The sequence below is a fragment of the Ranitomeya imitator genome, chromosome 7, assembly GCF_032444005.1.
Source record: "Ranitomeya imitator isolate aRanImi1 chromosome 7, aRanImi1.pri, whole genome shotgun sequence".
Taxonomy (NCBI): domain Eukaryota; kingdom Metazoa; phylum Chordata; class Amphibia; order Anura; family Dendrobatidae; genus Ranitomeya; species Ranitomeya imitator.
Genome location: NC_091288.1, coordinates 201,763,404 through 201,787,312, shown reverse-complemented (window position 1 = coordinate 201,787,312; position 23,909 = coordinate 201,763,404). Strand labels below are relative to the sequence as shown.

At 46.6% G+C, this 23,909-nt stretch overlaps 4 protein-coding genes across 5 annotated transcripts in view; 3 read left to right on the top strand and 1 right to left on the bottom strand.

The window, feature by feature from the left end:
* Positions 1-443: 443 nt before the first annotated feature.
* On the top strand, positions 444-824 carry LOC138645993 (histone H2B 1.1). Its single transcript, XM_069735470.1, has one exon. It carries the CDS (start codon positions 444-446, stop codon positions 822-824), a length of 381 nt encoding a protein of 126 aa, XP_069591571.1.
* Positions 825-2,662: 1,838 nt separating this feature from the next.
* On the top strand, positions 2,663-3,096 carry LOC138645992 (histone H2A type 1). Its single transcript, XM_069735469.1, has one exon. It carries the CDS (start codon positions 2,704-2,706, stop codon positions 3,094-3,096), a length of 393 nt encoding a protein of 130 aa, XP_069591570.1. The 5' UTR covers positions 2,663-2,703.
* Positions 3,097-17,329: 14,233 nt separating this feature from the next.
* On the bottom strand, positions 17,330-20,019 carry MRPS34 (mitochondrial ribosomal protein S34). Its single transcript, XM_069734366.1, has 4 exons — positions 19,825-20,019; positions 19,391-19,594; positions 18,189-18,231; positions 17,330-17,757 (listed from the first exon to the last, which is right to left on the bottom strand). Exons 1-4 carry the CDS (start codon positions 19,936-19,938, stop codon positions 17,471-17,473), a joined length of 648 nt encoding a protein of 215 aa, XP_069590467.1. The 5' UTR covers positions 19,939-20,019; the 3' UTR covers positions 17,330-17,470.
* A 197-nt stretch (positions 20,020-20,216) lies between these two features.
* Positions 20,217-23,909, top strand: part of EME2 (essential meiotic structure-specific endonuclease subunit 2) — a 29,047-nt gene continuing 25,354 nt past the window's right edge. The window contains exons 1-2 of one of the 2 annotated variants that reach the window (XM_069734365.1): positions 20,217-20,388; positions 20,438-20,460. The gene's annotated coding sequence lies outside the window, so the exon portion shown is untranslated. Of the gene's footprint in view, positions 20,461-23,909 lie in introns of both variants that reach the window. The other variant, XM_069734364.1, reaches the window with a different exon arrangement.

Below are 23,909 nucleotides of genomic sequence, written 5' to 3'. Positions count from 1 at the left end.
GCTCTGGAAGTGGCACAGTCATTTGTCAGTAAGTTGCAGTATATGGGGGCACTCTGCACTATACAGATGAATAGCAGCACTATATTGGAGTATACTGCAGCACATGAAGGGTAAACAGAGCTACATTAACACATAGAGCACTATATGAGGGTGCACTGCGGTATATGGCGCTTCACAGCACTATTTAGATGTATTCAGCATTATACGTGTTTTACAGCGCTATATGGAGGGTGCTGAAAAGCGAAATATCAGTTGGAGAACCACCAATCAGCTGCAGTGGGCGGAGCGTCTGACGTTCCCGTTGGTCACATGACATCATCACCCAATAGCACGGCGGTCTGACAGCAGTGCTCATCTGCATGGCCGGGCTATAAATTCCTCCGCTCTTGGAGGAGCAGGATCATTATTCTGCTCACTTGTACTGAGACCGGTTTGTTGTTATCATGCCTGAACCCGCCAAGTCTGCGCCTGCGCCCAAGAAGGGCTCCAAGAAAGCCGTGACCAAGACTCAGAAGAAGGACGGCAAGAAGCGGAGGAAGAGCAGGAAGGAGAGCTACGCCATCTACGTGTACAAGGTGCTGAAGCAGGTCCACCCCGACACCGGCATCTCCTCCAAGGCCATGGGCATCATGAACTCCTTCGTCAACGACATCTTCGAGCGCATCGCAGGGGAAGCCTCCCGCCTGGCTCACTACAACAAGCGCTCCACCATCACCTCCCGGGAGATCCAGACCGCCGTGCGCCTGCTGCTGCCCGGAGAGCTGGCCAAGCACGCCGTGTCCGAGGGCACCAAGGCCGTCACCAAGTACACCAGCGCCAAGTGATCGGCTCCGTGCTCCGCTCCTCACCCCAAAGGCTCTTCTAAGAGCCACCCACACCCTCCCTATAAGAGCCACCCACACCCTCCCTATAAGAGCCACCTACACCCTCACTATAAGAGCCACCCACACTGCTCCGGTGTCCTCTCCCGTCTCCCCGAGGTGTCTGATCGCACCGCCCGGGGCTCTGCGTCTGATGACGAGGGAGATGGTGAGAAAACCTCAGGAATAATCTGGGCATTGCTCAGTGAGTTGATGTGTATTCAGGGACTTATTTAACCCCTTGCTGCACAGATCTCGGCATTCTGGGGTCTCGTTCATTACTCTCCTTTCTCCGTTAACAGGAGCCATTTGTGGTGGTCGGTGGAGTTGATCTAGAGCCTAATTGAATTCTTTTTACAGTGTAAATGACGTCATTACATTTAGAAGCGGCGGGAAATTCAAACCCCCCTAACCGTCCTGTGTTCAGCCAATCAGCAGAGGGAGGAGCTAATGTTTCCAATGGTAAAAAGTTTAAAGATCCCGCTTTTTTCCGTCCTTTGTCTTCATATGACACGTGCTCCCAGGACCGATATCGGGAAATCTGCTTGTGTTGAGCGATCATTGCTCTCTTACATCCCACACAGGAGTCTGCAGATTTCCAGGTTAGCGGTGCAGTATTCGCTCCTGTTTCCACTCATGGATATAGAGACTGATTCGTGTTCTCCACATGCTGTGATGTGCCCGTGTGCCTGACCTGGAGACGATCAGATCGTCCCTTTCCCGTCACAATCAGTACTGTGGAGACGATATACTGGTCAGGGACGTATCCTACAAGAGACATTTCAGGGAAGACCAATTCTGCCCTTCCCAGCAGATCCCTCTGTGATGGGAAATGTACGATCATGTGTAGAAGATTGCGGAGTGTCCCTGCTCAGAACATTACCACTATCTGGGTATTGAGAACTACAATTCTATTGAGAACTACAATACCCAGATAGATTAGCGAAATTAGGATTATTTAGTCTAGAAAAAGACGACTGAGGGGCGATCTAATAACCATGTATAAGTATATAAGGGGACAATAGAAATATCTCGCTGAGGATCTGTTTATACCAAGGTTTATACCAAGGCCACGGGCACAAGGGGGCATTCTTTGCGTCTGGAGGAGAGAAGGTTTTTCCACCAACATAGAAGAGGATTCTTTACTGTTAGGGCGGTGAGAATCTGGAATTGCTTGCCTGAGGAGGTGGTGATGGCGAACTCAGTCGAGGGGTTCAAGAGAGGCCTGGATGTCTTCCTGGAGCAGAACAATATTGTATCATACAATACAGAAGCGGCGACTTCCCCCACCCGGGACCCGGCAGCGTCACATCAGGCTCCGGGCAGAACATAGGAGACTTGTCTCAGTCAGGCTGTGATAGGATCAGCGCGGACACCACAGGGAATCTGCACAGGGTAATAAGCGGGTGAGTGAGGAGCCGCCTCCTGTGCAGATGGAGCGGAGGAGAAGCACTGACAGGGATTAACCCCTCACCCACCAGACTGTCAGTGCAATTTATGGCTGATAGTAGACACAAATTCAACAAGTGCAAACTACAAATCAACAGAATATTTCTGCATTTCCTTCTGCTCCAAGACAAATATCTGTTTTCACCCCTTATCTATTCTGTCCAAAGCGAACGTTTTCTATTGGGTGAGAAACTAATTTGAGCAAGGAGCAATAATAAGCTCCGCCCTCGGCAGCTCATTGGCGGTTCCTCAAGACTCTTCCCCATTGGCCAGCTTCAGAGTCATCCAATGACAGGAGAGGAGGGCGGAGCAGCAGACTATATAAGGCCACACAGCACAGTCTCTTCTCCACACGATTTTCTGTCTTCAGTTGTTATCTGACGTTATCGCCATCATGTCTGGACGCGGCAAACAAGGAGGAAAGGTCCGAGCTAAGGCCAAGACCCGCTCATCCCGGGCAGGACTGCAGTTCCCAGTCGGCCGTGTGCACAGGCTTCTCCGCAAGGGCAACTACGCTGAGAGAGTCGGCGCCGGCGCTCCGGTCTATCTGGCCGCTGTGCTGGAGTATCTGACCGCTGAGATCCTGGAATTGGCCGGCAATGCTGCCCGGGACAACAAGAAGACCCGCATCATCCCCCGTCACCTGCAGCTGGCGGTGCGCAATGACGAGGAGCTGAACAGGCTGCTGGGTGGGGTGACCATTGCCCAGGGGGGCGTCCTGCCCAACATCCAGGCCGTGCTGCTGCCCAAGAAGACCGAGAGCAGCAAGGCGAGCAAGAGCAAGTGAGCGCTGCCGCCAATCTCTACAAAACCAAAGGCTCTTCTAAGAGCCACCCACACCGTCACCACAAGAGCCGGCGCCGCCTATCTCGGGGTCCTCACATGAGGCTGATGGTACATACACCATTGCCGCCATTGTTGGTGCACATATCCACAGAATAATAGGAGATGAATCCCACATGAAGTCTCAGACCCCTCAGGTGGGAGTGTCGTCTGCCAAGCTCGCAGGAAATGTCCCCTCCTCAGTGTCTGATACTCCGCGCTGAGGTCTACATGTAGTTAGCAGGTCCCGGAGTATCGGGACCGGGCGGGTGATTCTCCTCCACATCAGTGACGGCGCCTTCTCTCGGAGGACGATCCCGTGTGCGGCGGCTCTGGAGGACAGGACTCCGCGCTGTTCCGGGTGTGACCGGATTGTGATCTCCGCTATCGGCAGTGACCGGTAATAATCCTCCAGAGATTATGAGCGGGAAATTAAAATTCCCCCTCCCCCCACCAACGGATTCTGTGATCAGACAATGAGCAGAAACCTTGGTAACGCTCAGCCTTCAGTGATGTACATGGATGTATTTCCTCTCCCGTTTAACTCCTTACGTGCCGTTTTCCAGCATCTTTTCTTTTCCAGAGTATCCACAGATGCGGCACCTTCACCCCAGGCCCCGGCAGCGCTGTGTCCCCCATACACTGCACACAATGTATACGCGGTGTATATACATATACAGGACAGGAGCTGTAGGGAACAGAACCAACACCTGTGACCCCCATACTCTGCACACACTGGATCTTTATTTACGGGACAAGAACTGCAGGGAGCGAAGCCCCCATCTGTGTCCCCCCCCCCCCCCCATACACTGCACAAACTGGAGATATATCTACATGACAGGACCTCGAAACACGCCTCCGAGGCTGTCAAACATTGAAATGCACTTCCATGTCTATCGGACCTCAAATGTGCAGCAGCCACAGTCCTACTTCGAAAAGCGCAGCCGGTAAGCAGTTTATTAACTCTTCAGGTGCTTTTCAGGAATTAATGCAAAGTGGCATGACACAAATGAAAATGTGCATTTTTACCACCTAAATGTCTCTAGATTACTATAGCTGTCAGGCTCTAAGGTCACTATTTGGTCGTGAATAGCTATGGCAAACATCAGGACCACAAAATCATGATCTGAGGGCACCAATTGGGATAAAGAGGAAGCCCTCATACTTTGTTAACCATTTATAATGAAATAGTAACTATTGACAGAAGCATCTAAGGGGTTAAACAGATTTGGATGGTGCAAACTGTGATCATGGCTGATACAGCAAGTTGTCAGCTATAGTGTACCAGCCGACAGCTGCTGGATTGTCACCTGTATGTGGAGGCTATTCTCTTATATCTCAGGTCAGTTAAAAGACGTATCCGCTGTCATTAATTAGGGTAAAATGCGTCTCTGTGGCTGTCTGACCTCAATATGCACCGCCGCGGCTGTCTGACCTCAATACGCACCGCCGCGGCTGTCTGACCTCAATACGCACCGCCGCGGCTGTCTGACCTCAATACGCACCACCGCGACTGTCGGACCTCAAAACGCATCCATGCAGCTGTCGTACATCGAAATGCACCTATGTGGCTGCTGGACCCCGAAACGCGCAGCCGCCGCTGTCGTACCTCGAAACGTGCACCCGCTGCTGTGGGACCTTGAAATGCGCCTTTGCAGCTGTCAGAAATCGAAATTCACTATGCGACTGTCGGACATCAAAATGCACCTATGCGGCTGTCGGACATCGTAACGCACCTCCGAGGCTGTCGGACTTTGAAACGCATCTCTGCTGCTGTCGGACCACAAAACGCACTGGCACGGCTATCGAACTTCGAATCGCACCACCACGGCTGTCAGACATCGAAATGCACCTACACGGCAGTTGAACCTCGTAACGTAGCAAGGTTGTTGGATCTTGAAAACACCACCACAACTGTCGGACGTCGAATCGCACCGCCTCGGCTGTCAGACATCAAAAAGCGCTGCTGCAGTTGTTGGACCTCCAATTGCATCCCTGCCGCTGTCGGACATCGAAACGCACCTCCGTGGCTGTCGGACCTCGAATCGCACTTCTGTGGCTGTCGGACCTCAAACCACGCCGCCATTGCTGTCGGACCTGGAAACTTACCTCTGTGGCTGTTGGACCTCAAACCACGCCGCTGTGGCTGTCGGACCTCAAAACGCATCCAAACGGCTGTCGGACATCGAAATGCACCTCCATGGCTTTCAGACCTCGAAATGCACCGTCACAGCTGTCGGACCTCGAAGAGCACCTCCGTGGCTGTCGGACTTCAAAACATGCAGCAGCGGATGTTGGAGATCAAAACCCACCTCCGCGGTTGTCGGACCTTGAAATGTGCAACCACAGCTGTCGTACTTCAAAAAGCGCTGCTGCGGCTGTTGTACATTGAAACTCACTGTACTGCTAGATCTTGAAGCGCGCCGCCGCGGCTGTTGGTTAAAACGCATATCTGCGGCTGTCTGACCTCAAAACGCACCACGGCAGCTGTCTGACCTTAAAATGCGTTGTGGCGACTGTCGGACCTCAAAATGCATCACTGCGGCTGTCAGACATCGAAATGCACCTCTGTGGCTGTTGGACCCCGAAAAGCGCAACCGCCGCTGTCGTACTTCAAAATGTGCACCCGCTGCTGTCGGACCTTGAAACGCACCATCGCAGCTGTCAGAAATCAAAATTCACATATGCGATTGCGGCTGCCACAGCTGTCGGACCTCAAAACACGCTGCGGCTGTCGGACCTCGAAACACACCTCCGTGGCTGTCTGACCTCAAAACAGACCTTCGTGGGTGTCGGATGTCGAAACGCGCCATCGCAGCTGCCTGACCTCAAAATGGTCCTGCACGACTGTCGGACCTCAATAAGCACCGCGGCAGCTGTCGGACCTCTAAACGCACCGCCGCAGCTGTCGGACCTCAAACCGCGTTGTCTTGGCTGCCGGACCTCAAAACGCTTCCCTGTGGCTGTCAGAACTCAAAACGCTTCCCTGTGGCTGTCGGAAGTCGAAAAACGCCACCACAGCTGTCGAATCTCAAAAAGCACAACCACAGCTGCCTAGCTAGAGACCTAGAAATGCACCATTGCGGATGTCGGACATTGAAATCCACCGCCTGCTGCTGCGGCTGTCGGACCTTGTAATGTGTCGCCGCTGCTATCGAACCTAGAAATGCACCTCCATTGCTGTAGGACATTGAAACATACCGCCACGGCTGTCGGACCTGGAAACGTGTTGGCGCGGCTGTCGAGCCTAGAAATGCACCTATGTGGCTGTCGGACCTTGAAGCGCATCCCTGCGGCTGTTGTATATTGAAATGCACTGCTGTGGTTTTTGACCTTGAAACAGGACACTGCAGCTGTCAGACCTCAAAATGTAACTCTTCGGCTGTTGGACCATGAAACACGACACTGAGGCTGTTGGACCTCAAAATGTACCTCCGCGGCTTTCGGACCTTGAAATGCGCCGCTGTGGCTGTTGTATTTTGAAACACACCTCTGTTGCTATCGGACTTTGAAATGTGCATCAGCGAAACGCACCTCTGCGTCTGTCGGACATCAAAAAGTGCAACCACGGCTGCTGTACTTATGTGCTGCTGCGGCTGTTGTACCTTGAAACGCACTGTCTCTGCTGTCAGATCTCGAAGTGCTCTGCCGCGGCTGTCGGGACTCAAAAAACAGTGTCTTGGCTGTCAGACCTCAAAACGTGTCACTGCGGCTGTCAGACCTCAAAATGGACCTGCACGTCTGTTGGACCTCAAAATGCACCGCCGTGGCTGTCTGACCTCGATTACGCATCTCTGCGTCTCGTAGACCTCGAAATGCGCCACAGTGGCCGTCGGAACTCAAAACGCACTGCTGTAGCTGTCGAACCTCGAAATGCACTGCCACGGCTATTGGATATCAAAACGCACCTCGGTGGCTGTCAGACATTGAAACACACCACCGGCTGGTTTCACATTTGCGTTTAAATCTGCAGCGTTTAAAACGCTTCTGCAAGTGGTGAAAAAAACGCATGTAAATGCGTACAAACGCTGCGTTTTTTAAGCATGCGTTGCCGCATGCGGTTAAAAAAACGCCGTGTTTGTACGCGTTTACATGCGTTTTTTCCTGCGTTTGGGCTTTTGGTACGCATGATGAGAAATTTCACAAGCTGGCTTTTGTTCATTCTGCTTCACAAAAATCGGAATAAAAAGCAATCAAAAATGTCACGTGCCTGAAAATGTTACCGATAAAAATGTCAACTCCTCCCGCAAAAAACAAGACCTCACATGACTCTGTGGACCAAAATATGTAAAAATTGTAGCTCTCAAAATGTGGTAATGCCAAAAATATTTTTTGGAATAAAAAGCGTCTTTCAGTGTGTGACAGCTGCCAATCATAAAAATCCACTAGAAAACCCCTTATAAATAGAAATCAAACCCCCTTCATCAACTCCTTTTAGTTAGGGAATAATGTAAACATTAAAAAAATGTATTTATTTCCATTTCCCCATTAGGGTTAGGGCTAGGGTTAGGGTTAGAGTTTGGATCCCTTTATCACCTTCATGGTGACTTAGGGTTAGGGATAGGGTTAGGGTTAGGGCTAGGGTTATGGTTAGGGCTAGGGTTAGGGTTAGGGTTTGGATCCCTTTATCACCTTGATGGTGGCTTAGGGTTAGAGCTAGGACTAGGGTTAGGTTTTGGATCCCTTTATCACCTTGATGGTGGCTTATGGCTAGGGTTAGTGTTAGGTTTAGAGTTAGGGTTTGGATCACTTTATCACCTTGATGGTGGGTTAGGGTTAAGGTTTGGATCCCTTTATCACCTTCATGGTGACTTAGGGTTAGGGATAGGGTTAGGGCTAGGGTTATGGTTAGGGCTAGGGTTAGGGTTTGGATCCCTTTATCACCTTGATGGTGGCTTAGGGTTAGAGCTAGGACTAGGGTTAGGTTTTGGATCCCTTTATCACCTTGATGGTGGCTTATGGCTAGGGTTAATGTTAGGTTTAGAGTTAGGGCTTGGATCACTTTATCACCTTGATGGTGGGTTAGGGTTAAGGTTTGGATCCCTTTATCACCTTGATGGTGGGGGGGTGGCTTAGCAGTGTCTAGACTTGTTTTTCTCTATTGAAACGCATGCGTTCAAAAACACAACCAAACGCATGTGCTTAAAAATGCATGTGTTTACATAGACAGCAATGCTTTTTTTTTACGCAAACCGTGCACAATCGAACGCATGTGTTTCCTGGCGACACCTCTAGAAATTACTACATGTTGCATTTCCGCGCCAAGCCGCAAGCGACAAAAAGACGCATGCGTCGTCAAACGCGGCAAAACGAGAACAAAAAAACACATGCGTTTTTAATGTTAAATATAGAAAAACACGACGCATGCGTTTATATGTGGTACAAACACTGCGGCAAAAAACACAAATGTGAAACCAGCCTAACCCTAATCCTAACCATAGCCATTTCAATTTATAGTGGGTTTTCTAGTTGATTTTTATGATTGTCAGATGTCACACACTAAAGACGCTTTTTATTCCAAAAAATATTTTTTGCGTTACCACATTTTGAGAGCTACAATTTTTCCATATTTTGGTCCACAGAGTCATGTCACACGCCCTCTGTAGTCCCATTGGCGGTGTCTGGATCTTGATTTTTCTCTTGTGAAATTTCTCATCATGCGTATCAAAAACGCAAACGCAGGAAAAAACGCATGTAAACGCATAAAAACGCATAATTTTTTTACCGCATACGAAACCGCAGCGTTTGTATGCGTTTACATGCGTTTTTTCACCACCCGCAGATGCGTTTTAAACGCTGTGTTTTTAAACGCAAATGTGAAACTAGCCTTAGGGGTAGGGTTAGGGCTAGGGTTAGGGTTTGGATCCCTAGGGTTAGAGGTAGGGTTAGGGCAAGGGTTAGGGCTAGGGTTAGGGTTTGGATCCCTAGGGTTAGGGGTAGGGTTAGGGTTTGGATCCCTAGCCTTAGGGGTAGGGTTAGGGCTAGGGTTAGGGTTTGGATCCCTAGGGTTAGAGGTAGGGTTAGGGCAAGGGTTAGGGCTAGGGTTAGGGTTTGGATCCCTAGGGTTATGGTTATGGCTAGGGTTTGGATCCCTAGGGTTATGGTTAGGGGTAGGGTTAGGGTTTGGATCCTTAGGGGTAGGGTTAGGGCTAGGGTTAGGGTTTTGATCCCTTTATCACCTTGATGGTGGGGGGTGGCTTATCAGTGTGTAGACTTGTTTTTTTTCTATTGAAACGCATGCGTTTAAAAACGCAACCAAACGCATGTGCTTAAAAACGCATGTGTTTACATAGACAGCAATATGTTTTTTTGCGGCAAAAAAACTCCTCTAGAAATTACTACATGTTGCATTTCCGAAAAAAAAAAACACAAGCATAGAAACAACGCATGTGTCGTCAAACGCAGCCAAACGCGTACAAAAAAAATGCATGCGTTTTTAATGTTAAATATAGGAAAAATAAAACGCATGCGTTTAAACGCAGCGGCAAAAAACGCAAATGTGAAACCAGCCTTAAAGTCTTCCTTCAACATTAATAACTATGTAACATAGTAACATAGTTAGTAAGGCCGAAAAAAGACATTTGTCCATCCAGTTCAGCCTATATGCCATCATAATAAATCCCCAGATCTACGTCCTTCTACAGAACCTAATAATTGTATGATATAATATTGTTCTGCTCCAGGAAGACAATCAGGCCTCTCTTGAACCCCACGACTGAGTTCGCCATCACCACCTCTTCAGGCAAGCAATTCCAGATTCTCACTGCCCTAACAGTAAAGAATCCTCTTCTATGTTGGTGGAAAAACCTTCTCTCTTCCAGACGCAAAGAATGCCCCCTTGTGCCCGCCACCTTCCTTGGTATAAACAGATCCTCAGCGAGATATTTGTATTGTCCCCTTATATACTTATACATGGTTATTAGATCGCCCCTCAGTCGTCTTTTTGCTAGACTAAATAATCCTAATTTCGCTAATCTATCTGGGTATTGTAGTTCTCCCATTCCCTTTATTAATCTTGTTGCCCTCCTTTGTACTCTCTCTAGTTCCATTATATCCTTCCTGAGCACCGGTGCCCAAAACTGGACACAGTACGCCATGTGCGGTCTAACTAGGGATTTGTACAGAGGCAGTATAATGCTCTCATCATGTGTATCCAGACCTCTTTTAATGCACCCCATGATCCTGTTTGCCTTGGCAGCTGCTGCCTGGCACTGGCTGCTCCAGGTAAGTTTATCATTAACTAGGATCCCCAAGTCCTTCTCCCTGTCAGATTTACCCAGTGGTTTCCCGTTCAGCGTGTAATGGTGATATTGATTCCTTCTTCCTATGTGCATAACCGTACATTTATCATTGTTAAACCTCATCTGCCACCTTTCAGCCTGCATAACGGATGGGAGTTAGGAAAAATTTATCCTGAGGTGTCCTCTGAAATTCATATTTTTGCCCCATTTTGATAACAGTGAGAATCCATGAGCTGTTTGAAATACTTAACCAGGCAGGGTAGAAGGCTGAAAGCCTGCCTCCCACCTAGTCCGGCAGTCATTGTGGTTTTCTGTGGTTACGAAAGGAATTGAACATATATCTTCCACCTTTCTTCTTGTTATTGTAGTATCTGGTATTCTCCCTGGTCGACCTTGTACAGTTGAACCACCCTCTATTTTAGTCCCGCCTGTATGAGGGTATTCCCAGATAAGGGAATCATTTTTTTTACTATCGGCCGCTTTCTCTAACAGTTCGAGTACTAAGCAAAATAAATGTACCCCTTCACATGGAATGCCGCATAGTTTTGATCTGGCTTGCATGTCTCCTGGCCAGCATTTCAGCCACAAGGCTCGGGCAGGCCACGTTGGAAAGCGCAGATGATCTGGCAGCTAAATTTACAGAGTCTGCCGACGCATCCTAAAGAAATGCCGCCGCTCCCTGGATCATAGGAAGGGAGGATAGGATCTCATCTCTAGAGACTTTGTCCCTAAGCTGCTCCTCCAGGCAGTCTAGCCATACCATTAGTGACCGTGCTGTGCAAGTGGCTGCAATTGCTGGCCTAAGGGACCCTGCCGACGTTTCCCAAGTACCCTTTAGAAACACGTCAGGCTTTCTATCTTGCGGGTCTTTCAAACTCCATAATTCCTTAAATGGTAGAGAGGCTTCTTTTACACGGCTTGGCGACCGCCGTGTCCAGCTTTGGGGCTTTATCACAAGAGGATGATGCTGCCTCCTTGAATGGGTACCTTTTTTTAAAGGCTGGTGGTAGACAACCCTTCCTCTTGGGCTTTTTCCATTCACGTGTAATCAGAGAGCTTATTTTATCAACTACGGGAAAAGGATCTACGAGCTTTCCGGTCTAGCCCCTTAAACATCATGTCATGCATGGAGCATTCTGACCAGGGTTCCTCAATGGTACTCTTTTCTACTTTTACAAGTCGATTTACCTGATCAAGCAGAAACAGGAACAACTTGATCCGACTACTAAAGATGACGAGGATAAGTCTGACCTTAGCTCTCCCGAGTTAGTCTCCGAAATTGAAATGGGGGATCTGGGCTCTTTTCCCTTGAATTCTAACTCCTGGGATAAGGATTTAACTGAACTCCTGACTTCTTGTCTGACCATGTCCCTCAGGCTGGAAGTAAAGTCTGGCGTCTCCTCTGCTACTAAATGTTGTATACAAAGCCTGCATAGTTTCCTTTCATGGCCATCCGGAAGTGGAACTCCGCACTTAGCACACTCTCTGTGCTTAGCATTGGCTGAACACTTTCTCCCCTGACAGATAAGGAGAGAGGGAACATAAGGAAAAAAACAGTACATAACCAAGTGAACTTTCTTGTAGATCAATTACCCAAGACGTGTAATGAGAAGTACCATCATCTTTGGGGGATCATTTCCAGCCGGTGATATATCTCTATGGCCTGAGGACTTGTTCAGTCAGGCTTTATCTCCAACACTACTGCCACTAGACCATCGCTGGGAGACTTTCCCGTGGGGCTTCTCTGAGAGCTGATGCTGCTGCTCTGGCGAGTGCTGCTGCACTTCTTGCTCTGGTGACTCCATATTGAAGAATGGGTCTCGAAGCACTTGTTAGCCACTGTAGGTCTCCTAAATAGCTGAATACCCCAAAGGTACAGCCCCCGGACGGGGCCAGCAGGAAAATACGGGTGGTTTGCCCGGTACTACAAGGCATGCTGCTGCTGCTATTGGGCACCCCCCCCCCCCCCAAAACCGCACCCTTAGCTGAATTGTGGACCTCCCATTGGTCCAGACGAGTGCCCCCGCCACAGCCCCGGGGTCTGCGCTGTCTACCGCCTCCGGATCGCACACTACAGGAGACAGCTAATACTTAATAGTACCTGCGGCGATGGGCCACCATGAAGGCAGCACCCCTCCTGAAGGCTGCTTCCCTCTGCTGTCAGCCTACATAAGCAGTACCCCTGGTGTGTGGCGCTTCCAGCGCACTGGACAGGCCAAGGCAAGGGACCCCTGCTACCAGGACCGGCCTGCAAGGACTGGGCACGTCATCTGTCTTCACGAGGTACGTCTGAAGGAGTTCCCGTCAGGGACAGGCAACCGACTGATGAGGGAGAGAGGTGACACCCTTTTATGTCTGTAGGTTTCCTGTCCCCGAAGGGCGGATCCCCTCTCTCATGGTGCTGTCATGGGAGACTGAATAAAAATTTGGATTTCGGCAGATTCTCTTTTATAACATCACTAGATGGTGGCCCGATTCTAACGCATCGGGTATTCTAGAATATGCATGTCCACGTAGTATATTGCCCAGTCACGTAGTATATTGCCCAGCTACGTAGTATATTGCCCAGTCACATAGTATATGTCACGTAGTATATTGCCCAGCCACATAGTATATGTCACGTAGTATATTGCCCAGCCACGTAGTATACAGCAGAGACACGTAGTATATTGCCCAGTCACATAGTACAGTCATGGCCAAACGTATTGACACCCCTGCAATTCTGTCAGATAATACTCAGTTTCTTCCTGAAAATGATTTCAAACACAAATTATTTGGTATTATTATCTTCATTTAATTTGTCTTAAATGAAAAAAAAAAAAAAAAAAAGAATTGTCCTAAAGCCAAGTTGGATATAATTCCACAATAAACATAAAAAAAGGGTGTACAAAAGTATTGGCACTGTTCGAAAAACCATGTGACGCTTCTCTAATTTGTGTAATTAACAGCACCTGTAACTTACCTGTGGCATCTAACAGGTGTTGGCAATAACTAAATCACACTTGCAGCCAGTTAACATGGATTAAAGTTGATTCAACCTCTGTCCTGTGTCCTTGTGTGTACCACATTGAGCATGGAGAAAAGAAAGAAGACCAAAGAACTGTCTGAGGACTTGAGAAACCAAATTGTGAGGAAGCATGAGCAATCTCAAGGCTACAAGTCCATCTCCAAAGACCTGAATGTTCCTGTGTCTACCGTGCGCAGTGTCATCAAGAAGTGTAAAGCCCATGGCACTGTGGCTAACCTCCCTAGATGTGGACGGAAAAGAAAAATTGACAAGAGATTTCAACGCAAGATTGTGCGGATGTTGGATAAAGAACCTCGACTAACATCCAAACAAGTTCAAGCTGCCCTGCAGTCCGAGGGTGCAACAGTGTCAACCCGTACTATCCGTCGGCGTCTGAATGAAAAGGGATTGTATGGTAGGAGACCCAGGAAGACCCCACTTCTTACCCCAAGACATAAAAAAGCCAGGCTGGAGTTTGCCAAAACTTACCTAAAAAAAGCCTAAAACGTTTTGGAAGAATGTTCTCTGGTCAGATGAGACAAAAGTAGAGCTTTTTGGGCAAAAACACCAACATAGAGTTTACAGGAAAAAAAAAAAGATGCATTCAAAGAAAAGAACAAGGTCCCTACAGTCAAACATGGCGGAGGTTCCCTGATGTTTTGGGGTTGCTTTGCTGCCTCTGGCACTGGACTGCTTGACCATGTGCATGGCATTATGAAGTCTGAAGACTACCAACAAATTTTGCAGCATAATGTAGGGCCCAGTGTGAGAAAGCTGGGTCTCCCTCAGAGGTCATGGGTCTACCAGCAGGACAATGACCCAAAACACACTTCAAAAAGCACTAGAAAATGGTTTGAGAGAAAGCACTGGAGACTTCTAAGGTGGCCAGCAATGAGTCCAGACCTGAATCCCATAGAACACCTGTGGAGAGATCTAAAAATGGCAGTTTGGAGAAGGCACCCTTCAAATATCAGGGACCTGGAGCAGTTTGGCAAAGAAGAATGGTCTAAAATTCCAGCAGAGCATTGTAAGAAACTCATTGATGGTTATCAGAAGTTATTTTGGCTAAAGGTTGTGCAACCAAGTATTAGGCTGAGGGTGCCAATACTTTTGTCTGTCACATTTTTGGAGTTTTGTGTGAAATGATAAATGTTTTGCTTTTTGCTTCATTCTCTTTTGTGTTTTTTTTTCATTTCAGACAAATTAAATGAAGATAATAATACCATGTAATTTGTGTTTGCAATCATTTACAGGAAGAAAATGAGTATTATCTGACAGAATTGCAGGGGTGTCAATACTTTTGGCCATGACTGTATATTGCCCAGCCATGTAGTATATAACACTGCCCACATAGTATATAACACTGCCTATGTAGTATACAGCAGAGACACACGGTAAGTAACACAGCCCACATAGTATACAGCAGTGTGGGCACCATATCCCTGTTAAAAAAAATAATTTAAATAAAAAATAGTTATATACTCACCTCCTGGGTTGCAGCGGAGCTCCGGCGATAGGCGCGCGGCTGCCGCCATCTTCTGTTCCCAGGATGCATTGCGAAATTACCCAGATGACTTAGCGGTCTTGCGAGACCGCTAAGTCTTCTCAGTAATTTCGCAATGCATCGCCGGGAACGGAAGATGGCGGCCGGCGCGAGCGGCTCAGCGGACAACGGAGGGTGAGTATAGCAGGTTCTTTGTTTTTTTGTAATTATTTTTAACATTACATTTTTTTTTACTATTGATCCTGCATAGGTAGCATCAATAGTAAAAGGTTGGGGACACACAGGGTTAATAGTGGCGGTAACGGAGTACGTTACCCGCGGCATAACACGGTCCGTTACTGCCAGCATTAACCCTGTGTGAGCGGTGAGTGGAGGGGAGTATGCGGGCGCCAGGCACTGACTGCGGGGAGTAAGGAGCGGCCATTTTCTTCCGGACTGTGCCAGTCGCTGATTGGTCGTGGCTGTTTTGCCGCGACCAATCAGCGACTTGGATTTCCGGGACAGTCAGAGGCCATGACCAATGAATATCCGTGAAAGACAGACAGAAAGACAGACAGACGGACGGAAGTGACCCTTAGACAATTATATAGTAGATTAATGGCTTACCATATAAATCTCGGAGGGAAGTGAGAAAACTTTTGTCTCAAAATGTATTACTAAATTTTAGTGATGAGCAAATATACTCGTTATTCGAGATTTATTTTTTAGTGCACAGAGATTTAGTTTTTCTTGCCGCAGTGGAATGATTTACATGTTAGCCAGCTTGACTACATGTGGGGGTTCCCTAGCAACCAGGCAACCCCCACATGTACTTATGCTGGCTAACAGATGTAAATCATTCAGCTGTGACAAGAAAAACAGTCTCCGAGCACTAAAAATACTCGGAGGACCTCCGAGCATGCTCGATAAATCTCGAATAACGAGTATATTTGCTCATCACTACTAAATTTATAAGGCAGTATTCATGTCCGTTTATCATCCACTGTAATTTTTGGGCCTGTAGTAGATCTCATGTATGTCTAGGAGACTGTTGAGTATGGATCAGGAGACCTATTGCCGATCCATTCACACGGATCTCAAAACAACAAAGTGTGAACCCAGTTTAAATAGGGAGCACTGACCATTTAGAGCATATATTCACATGTAGGCCATTATACAAACACTAAATGTTGCTACTCCCTGTCCTAAGTTATCGGACAATGCTTGTTAATGGCTGGGCATCCCAATAGGTAATACAAGGCAGTCAGCTTTCTTCCACTTGGAGGAGTGAACATTTGTATACATTTTCCCTCCCAGGAAGATTTGCCTCACCTATAAGTCTCCCTTTCTGAGCTGGAGGTTTCTACAAACAGAAACGGTACTCCTTAGACCTTTATAAGATAAAAATATGCCTTTAGAAGGGTTGTATGATGATGCCGACGTACACAGTTCTCGGCTGCCTTCTTTTCAGGGCGGTTGTCCTCTTGAAGATTGATGGTGAAGACTAATGTCTTGTCTGCACCGCTGGTCCAAACTGTGCGCTCTCCTTGGCTGCAGAGGCAGCTTTACCTCTGCAGCATAGGAATGAGGCAGAGGAAAGAAGGCTGATCGGATCCAGTCAGATGAAAAACAGTTTGTAAAGCACAGAGCCAGCTCTTACCACATATATTTCGCCTTTGTAATTGGCCACGCTGGGACTGCAGCGCTGGCCGGAAATCCAATCAATATTTATGCTATAAAAGTCCATTCACGCTGGAGAATGGAAAAGATTTTTAATAAGGAGTAAATTTCAAAGTTGTTTTTACAAGCAGTTTGCAATTTTACCCATTTATGAACTTTAGACAACATATTGCAAAACAATGAATTGGAAATAAGCAGTTCATAAATTATGCAACCTGGCATCTCAGAATAAGAATAAAAGTGGAGTTTAATACAGATCAGTAAATATGACTGACCTGTGCATTAACCCTTGATAACCAATTAGTGCCTGGTGCCACTTAAGACAAACACAATTCCAGTAGCTCCAAAAAGTGCACATCCATTTATACAAGTAAACAGGTACAACGCCCCCTACACACTTACAGGACTACATAGATCACAGTCTATGGATTTCCACGTGATCCAGAAATATGATGCCAGACCTGTGGCACAACACCATACCCTAGGCACAATAAGTGTTCAAACGTATAAGAAGAGAGGAACGCACTCACCGGGCAGATAAAATCCAATCCTTTATTGCAGCTTGGAGGGGAGTGGAGGATGACGGACGACGGCCGTTTCACGCTTACGAGCGCTTCTACGGGTCCCGTCGTCCGTCATCCTCCACTCCCCTCCCTGCTAAGTTTGTCCATGCTGCAATAAAGGATTGGATTTTATCTGCCTGGTGAGTGCGTTCCTCTCTTCTTATACATTTGGACATTGTTTGTTTTGTTTTTCTTGGATACTGCACCACTGGAGCTGCCGTGTGGGACTCTCAGCATTATTTGATTGCTATGCTAGGTGGTTAGTTTGGCTGCAGCTGTGCGGATGTGATCCTTTTTCTCTTTTTTGCTTTTACAATAAGTGTTCATTATACACAGGCTGGATTCTGAAGACAAAAATGTCATTATCACACCGGTGTCCCCAGTCTGGCCTTTCGTTCCTCTTCAAACTTCTCTCTAGAGAAGATGCGTCTTCTCTGGAGATCCAGTAGAGGTTCAGTTATTTGTTTTCCCTCTTTCTGCATTCCGGCCAACATTATGGCTCTCAAGAGAGGTGGGTACAGCACATGGGTCAAGGATTCCGGCTCGGGCATAGGGGTAAAGTTTTTAAAGTCATCCTCTTCATGCCGAGGTACAACACGCCAGTCGTGATACATAACTTTGCTTATCTCGGTCTCCTCAGACTCTTGTTTACCTGGTTAGAAGAAATAACAGGGAAGAAAGTGCCAGGGGGAATATGATCAGAACAGTCACACAGCTATATTTATACCCAATAATCAAAGAAGCGTTTCTACTAGTGATGAGCAAACATACTCGAATAAAGTGTTATCTGAGCATGCTCAGGGGCTGAGTGTCTCCGGCGTGCCCGAAAAATATGTTTGAGTCCCTGCAGCTGAATGTCTCGTGGCTGTTCGACAGCTGCAACACATGCAGGGATTACCTTGAAAATGAGCACGCCAAATACACACTGTTAGCACACACGCATGTTCCGATAATACCTTATTCAAGCACATCCGTTAGTAACTAGTTTCTACACTTAATATGTTTTTGGGTATTAGCAGAATTAAGAAAAAGTTTATTGTGCATCATTACTGGGGTGGAGAGATGTATTATGTAAACACTTACCTCTAAATGTTAAGTAACCCCAAGCCTGACCAAAGTCCATATTCTATAAGAAGAAAATGAGATTTTCATGTGCCCATATATAAAGTCACCTTGACATCTCTGTCTTTATAAGGTCAGTTATCACACAGTAAGGTATAACTACATTTTCAGTAGATTTTTTTAGAATTTCTCTCAAACTGTAGTTTGGTGGGGGTGCAGGTCTTGTGGTTCCCACTGATTGCTAAAATCACAGGTCAGAAGTGCTCAGTTAACTACAGGCACAACAGAAAATCTAGGAGTACAAACACTGCTGTGCACGCTAACGCAGGAGCAGACCAGCGTCTGGTGTGCCGACCATTTCTGCATAGTGGTTTCAAGGATTGAACAAATTCAAGGGATGCTGTTTTAGGAAGCAGCCACGTGTTTCTGATCCTGGACAAAGCCTTTAATTTTAGCTGTGGTGTGGCCAAGCTCTTTGTGCACTGTTCCACACCTGTTAAACAGACATGGCCACTCACAGTGCTAATGATGCGGTCAGGCAGACACTGTGCCTTTAACTTTGCTTGTGTGTCTGCCCGTCCGCGTCATTACTAGCAGAGACATCACTGCAGAGTGCACTGTGCGCGGCCATGTTTATTTAAGTGACGGCTGAGCTCAAATAGTGCCGAAGCTGCTGGGGGAGCGGCCCGGGCCCCTTGGTATCCCGGCCATGAGTGGGCCCCCCCATTTGTTCAGGGCCCCGGTACTTGCCCTGGTACGCCGGGTGCTGACGCCGGCCCTGGATCCCAGTTACAATGGAGTGGAGCTGCATATGCTCGACCACTGCACTGTTTATTCCCTATGAGACTGCTGGGGAAAATGTATTACAGGGCTTTGGCAGTCCCAGAAACAATGAATGGAGTGGGGATGGGGGACTCAGACCCCACTAATCTAAATAGTATCACCTATCCTGTGGATGAGTAATAACTCCTTTGCTCTGAAATGCCTTTTGAAGCGATATTTCAGCCTTAAATATAGAAATTCCAGATGCCCAAATCATCACTACGAGAGACACCAAAGAGAGTTCAGTCTTGCCCACATCTGCTACACACAACTTTATGGAAAACAGAGTCTAGCAGATGAGGGGCTCCGGTGGTCTGTCTCCTGGAGATCTAACATCAATCCCATGGATAGAAAATAAATGTCAGGCCCTGGAATACCCCAATGAATCCCACCGTCCTCACCTCGGCTGTGTAATCCACTTTGACCTTAGTTATGATCCAGTAACAGGGCTCATTACATTCCTCCAGCCACGACTTCCTCGTCACCATTCGCCCCACTCCAAATGCCCGCAGCCCAGAGAGCAGAGTGAAAAGTCTCTTCTCGTTCTTTACATCTTCCCATGCGAGAACTGGCAGGCGTTTCCCACTGAAGGGTCTGGTCATGGTCTGAAAACAGAAATGGTGAGAATCAGAACCTTGGACTAGAGACCTAATCTATGGGATTGTGGTACTGTAATAACTCATACATCTCACTGTAATGAATGGAATAAGGTGTCACAGTAAAGCAGCAACACTAGTGCAATCAGCAGCTGCATACAATGCGACACAATACTTCTATTAGGAGGGTAAACAAATCGCATGCGACTTTTATTCCGCACTGCAGAAGACGCAATAACCTCATAATCCAAAGCATAGCGCTGGTTGTCCCGCGGCCGGTTCTTCAGCTCCCTGTAAGCCCGGATCTTTCGGGCCATCTCGGCAATGCGCCCTAACTGCTTTTTCTTGGCCATGTTCCCGCACTGCAGAAACGCAAACACGTGAGGGTGACCCCAGAATCTCCAGCAAATGTCGCGGTCTGATGACGTCAGAGCGCTGTCAACACAGTCACGTGATCCGAGCGACGCGCATTCCGGCAAAGAAGATTTTTTTTTTTTCAATTAACTTTATTTACAACAAGTTAAACTGCATTAGCACTGGGCAGATGCATTTAGAATCCGTCATTGGTGTCTGCATTGTGTTCATTCTGAGTTGTATCCGGAATATAAAAGAATAACAATGATGTTAATTGTCGTAATAGGTTAAAAACGGGCTGCCCGAAAGAAGAATGGACGCTGACAGCCCTCCCATGTGACGTTTCCTGCTGGTCATGTGACCCTGTGTTTAGGAAATGAGAATGAAGTTGTCTTTATGAAGGAGACGTTTTGACGGAGCCATGTTTTGGCAGAGGGACTAATCTACACCCTGCCTTGCACATGGGGGGATATCCAAGAAGAAAGTGCAGAATCTGGCTGGTGCTTAATTGCAGATGTCATGTAAGTAACTGCTGAGATATAGTTGTGCAGTTTAGAGAGGTTGTGCACATTTAGAAACGTTTTCTTCTGGAAACGGCCAAACACCTGTCCACTGTGTGATATTACAGCTCTATCCCATGGGAATGGACACTCAGGAGATGCAATACCAGACACAACCTGTGGTTAATGGTGGCACTGTTTCAGTATTAAAACAAAACACACTATATTTTCCTAATTATGGACAGTCTTCTTCAAATGATCATAAAAGGATGACACCAATAACATGGCCGCTGATAACATGGTCATCACAACTTATTCCTTTATTAGAGACCATCTGCCATACTTGTCAGCTCTTAGGGATGATCTTCACCACCTTAGGGATGGCCTTCACCACCCTAGGGATGGCCTTCACCACCTTAGGGATGGCCTTCACCACCTTAGGGATGACCCTCACCACCTTAGGGATGACCCTCCCCACCTTAGGGATGACCCTCCCCACCTTAGGGATGACCCTCCCCACCTTAGGGATGACCCTCCCCACCTTAGGGATGACCCTCCCCACCTTAGGGATGACCCTCCCCACCTTAGGGATGACCCTCCCCACCTTAGGGATGGCCTTCACCACCTTAGAGATGGCCTTCACCACCTTAGGGATGGCCTTCACCACCTTAGGGATGGCCTTCACCACCTTAGGGATGGCCTTCACCACCTTAGGGATGGCTTTACACGTCCTCGCTGTCTGGACCGACCGTGGATCGGGCATGTGAAACTGGTTGAAGGCCACATTTAGTTGACAATTATTTTTTCTGGGGCCTGATTAACTTTTTGCTGTTTATTTTAAATGTCTTTATTTATTTTTTTTTTCTGTCTTATTTTTTTGTTGTTTGCACCACAATCTTCAAAATGATGCACATAATGAGAGTTTTGCGCAAAGTAAACAATGCTGTTTATTTCTGTCCTTAGCCTGTTTAGCCCAAACAATGGCGTGTTCTGCTAAATGTCGGTGCCAGCTGGTAGTACCTAAATATGGAGTCTGGCTGTCTACTCGTAGTGGCAGCCCCGGGGTTGTACACCTCTGCCTCCTATTTAATTCAGTAGGAGGTGGATGTGCAGTAACAAGCCCTGGACCATACAAGTAGACAGCCAAGCTCCGCAAGTAAGTACGTCCAGTCGGCAGCCACCACCAATTACAGCTTAGCGGACCCCGGCCAATCCGACATTGATGCCCTATCATAATAATAGTGAGTCGGTGTAAAAGCAGTGGATAGTCTCTTTAAATATGCAAAATCTCCTCAGAGAGATAATTTAGACACTACCGCCTCCTATTGAATGTAGCAATCCCACAAGTCAATATTGACCACATAACTTAGGATAAAAGCCAAACCAGATACTCTGTTTGCAGACACGTGTTTCGGGGCGTTTGCTCCTCCTAAGTGCAAAGCAAGAGATTTGATTTGGTAGTGTGAGATGCCTTAAAAACATCTGTGCAAAAATATTCGATAGATCTGTTGAAAACATCTGGAAATCCCAAACCCTGCCCACAATTATAAACACTAATAAAAAAAAAAAAAAGCAGGCACAAATTAAAAGGAGGATGATCATAATCCAAAGGGAGGTAAGAACATTTCTAAAACAATCCACAGTGAGGAGATTGGAACAAAACAAAATCCTCTAAACTGCATGCTCGCAAACGCCAGAAGCCTGACAAACAAGATGGAAGAACTAGAAGCAGAAATATCTACAGGTAACTTTGACATAGTGGGAATAACCGAGACATGGTTAGATGAAAGCTATGACTGGGCAGTTAAGTTACAGGGTTACAGTCTGTTTAGAAAGGATCGTAAAAATCGGAGAGGAGGAGGGGTTTGTCTCTATGTAAAGTCTTGTCTAAAGTCCACTTTAAGGGAGGATATTAGCGAAGGGAATGAGGATGTCGAGTCCATATGGGTTGAAATTCATGGAGGGAAAAATGGTAACAAAATTCTCATTGGGGTCTGTTACAAACCCCCAAATATAACAGAAAGCATGGAAAGTCTACTTCTAAAGCAGATAGATGAAGCTGCAACCCATAATGAGGTCCTGGTTATGGGGGACTTTAACTACCCGGATATTAACTGGGAAACAGAAACCTGTGAAACCCATAAAGGCAACAGGTTTCTGCTAATAACCAAGAAAAATTATCTTTCACAATTGGTGCAGAATCCAACCAGAGGAGCAGCACTTTTAGACCTAATACTATCTAATAGACCTGACAGAATAACAAATCTGCAGGTGGTTGGGCATTTAGGAAATAGCGACCACAATATTGTGCAGTTTCACCTGTCTTTCACTAGGGGGACTTGTCAGGGAGTCACAAAAACATTGAACTTTAGGAAGGCAAAGTTTGAACAGCTTAGAGATGCCCTTAATCTGGTAGACTGGGACAATATCCTCAGAAATGAGAATACAGATAATAAATGGGAAATGTTTAAGAACATCCTAAATAGGCAGTGTAAGCGGTTTATACCTTGTGGGAATAAAAGGACTAGAAATAGGAAAAACCCAATGTGGCTAAACAAAGAAGTAAGACAGGCAATTAACAGTAAAAAGAAAGCATTTGCACTACTAAAGCAGGATGGCACCATTGAAGCTCTAAAAAACTATAGGGAGAAAAATACTTTATCTAAAAAACTAATTAAAGCTGCCAAAAAGGAAACAGAGAAGCACATTGCTAAGGAGAGTAAAACTAATCCCAAACTGTTCTTCAACTATATCAATAGTAAAAGAATAAAAACTGAAAATGTAGGCCCCTTAAAAAATAGTGAGGAAAGAATGGTTGTAGATGACGAGGAAAAAGCTAACATATTAAACACCTTCTTCTCCACGGTATTCACGGTGGAAAATGAAATGCTAGGTGAAATCCCAAGAAACAATGAAAACCCTATATTAAGGGTCACCAATCTAACCCAAGAAGAGGTGCGAAACCGGCTAAATAAGATTAAAATAGATAAATCTCCGGGTCCGGATGGCATACACCCACGAGTACTAAGAGAACTAAGTAATGTAATAGATAAACCATTATTTCTTATTTTTAGTGACTCTATAGCGACAGGGTCTGTTCCGCAGGACTGGCGCATAGCAAATGTGGTGCCAATATTCAAAAAGGGCTCTAAAAGTGAACCTGGAAATTATAGGCCAGTAAGTCTAACCTCTATTGTTGGTAAAATATTTGAAGGGTTTCTGAGGGATGTTATTCTGGATTATCTCAATGAGAATAACTGTTTAACTCCATATCAGCATGGGTTTATGAGAAATCGCTCCTGTCAAACCAATCTAATCAGTTTTTATGAAGAGGTAAGCTATAGACTGGACCACGGTGAGTCATTGGACGTGGTATATCTCGATTTTTCCAAAGCGTTTGATACCGTGCCGCACAAGAGGTTGGTACACAAAATGAGAATGCTTGGTCTGGGGGAAAATGTGTGTAAATG

Bases quoted from the DNA above. Each gene is read 5' to 3' on its own strand.
- LOC138645992 (XM_069735469.1), top strand. From the start codon at position 2,704: ATGTCTGGACGCGGCAAACAAGGAGGAAAGGTCCGAGCTAAGGCCAAG.
- MRPS34 (XM_069734366.1), bottom strand. From the start codon at position 19,938: ATGGCCAAGAAAAAGCAGTTAGGGCGCATTGCCGAGATGGCCCGAAAG. The intron at 19,595-19,824 runs GTTATTGCGTCT...TTCTGTTTTCAG, and splicing joins GCTATGCTTTGGATTATGAG to ACCATGACCAGACCCTTCAG. The intron at 17,758-18,188 runs GTAAGTGTTTAC...TCTTCTAACCAG, and splicing joins GGGTTACTTAACATTTAGAG to GTAAACAAGAGTCTGAGGAG.
- LOC138645993 (XM_069735470.1), top strand. From the start codon at position 444: ATGCCTGAACCCGCCAAGTCTGCGCCTGCGCCCAAGAAGGGCTCCAAG.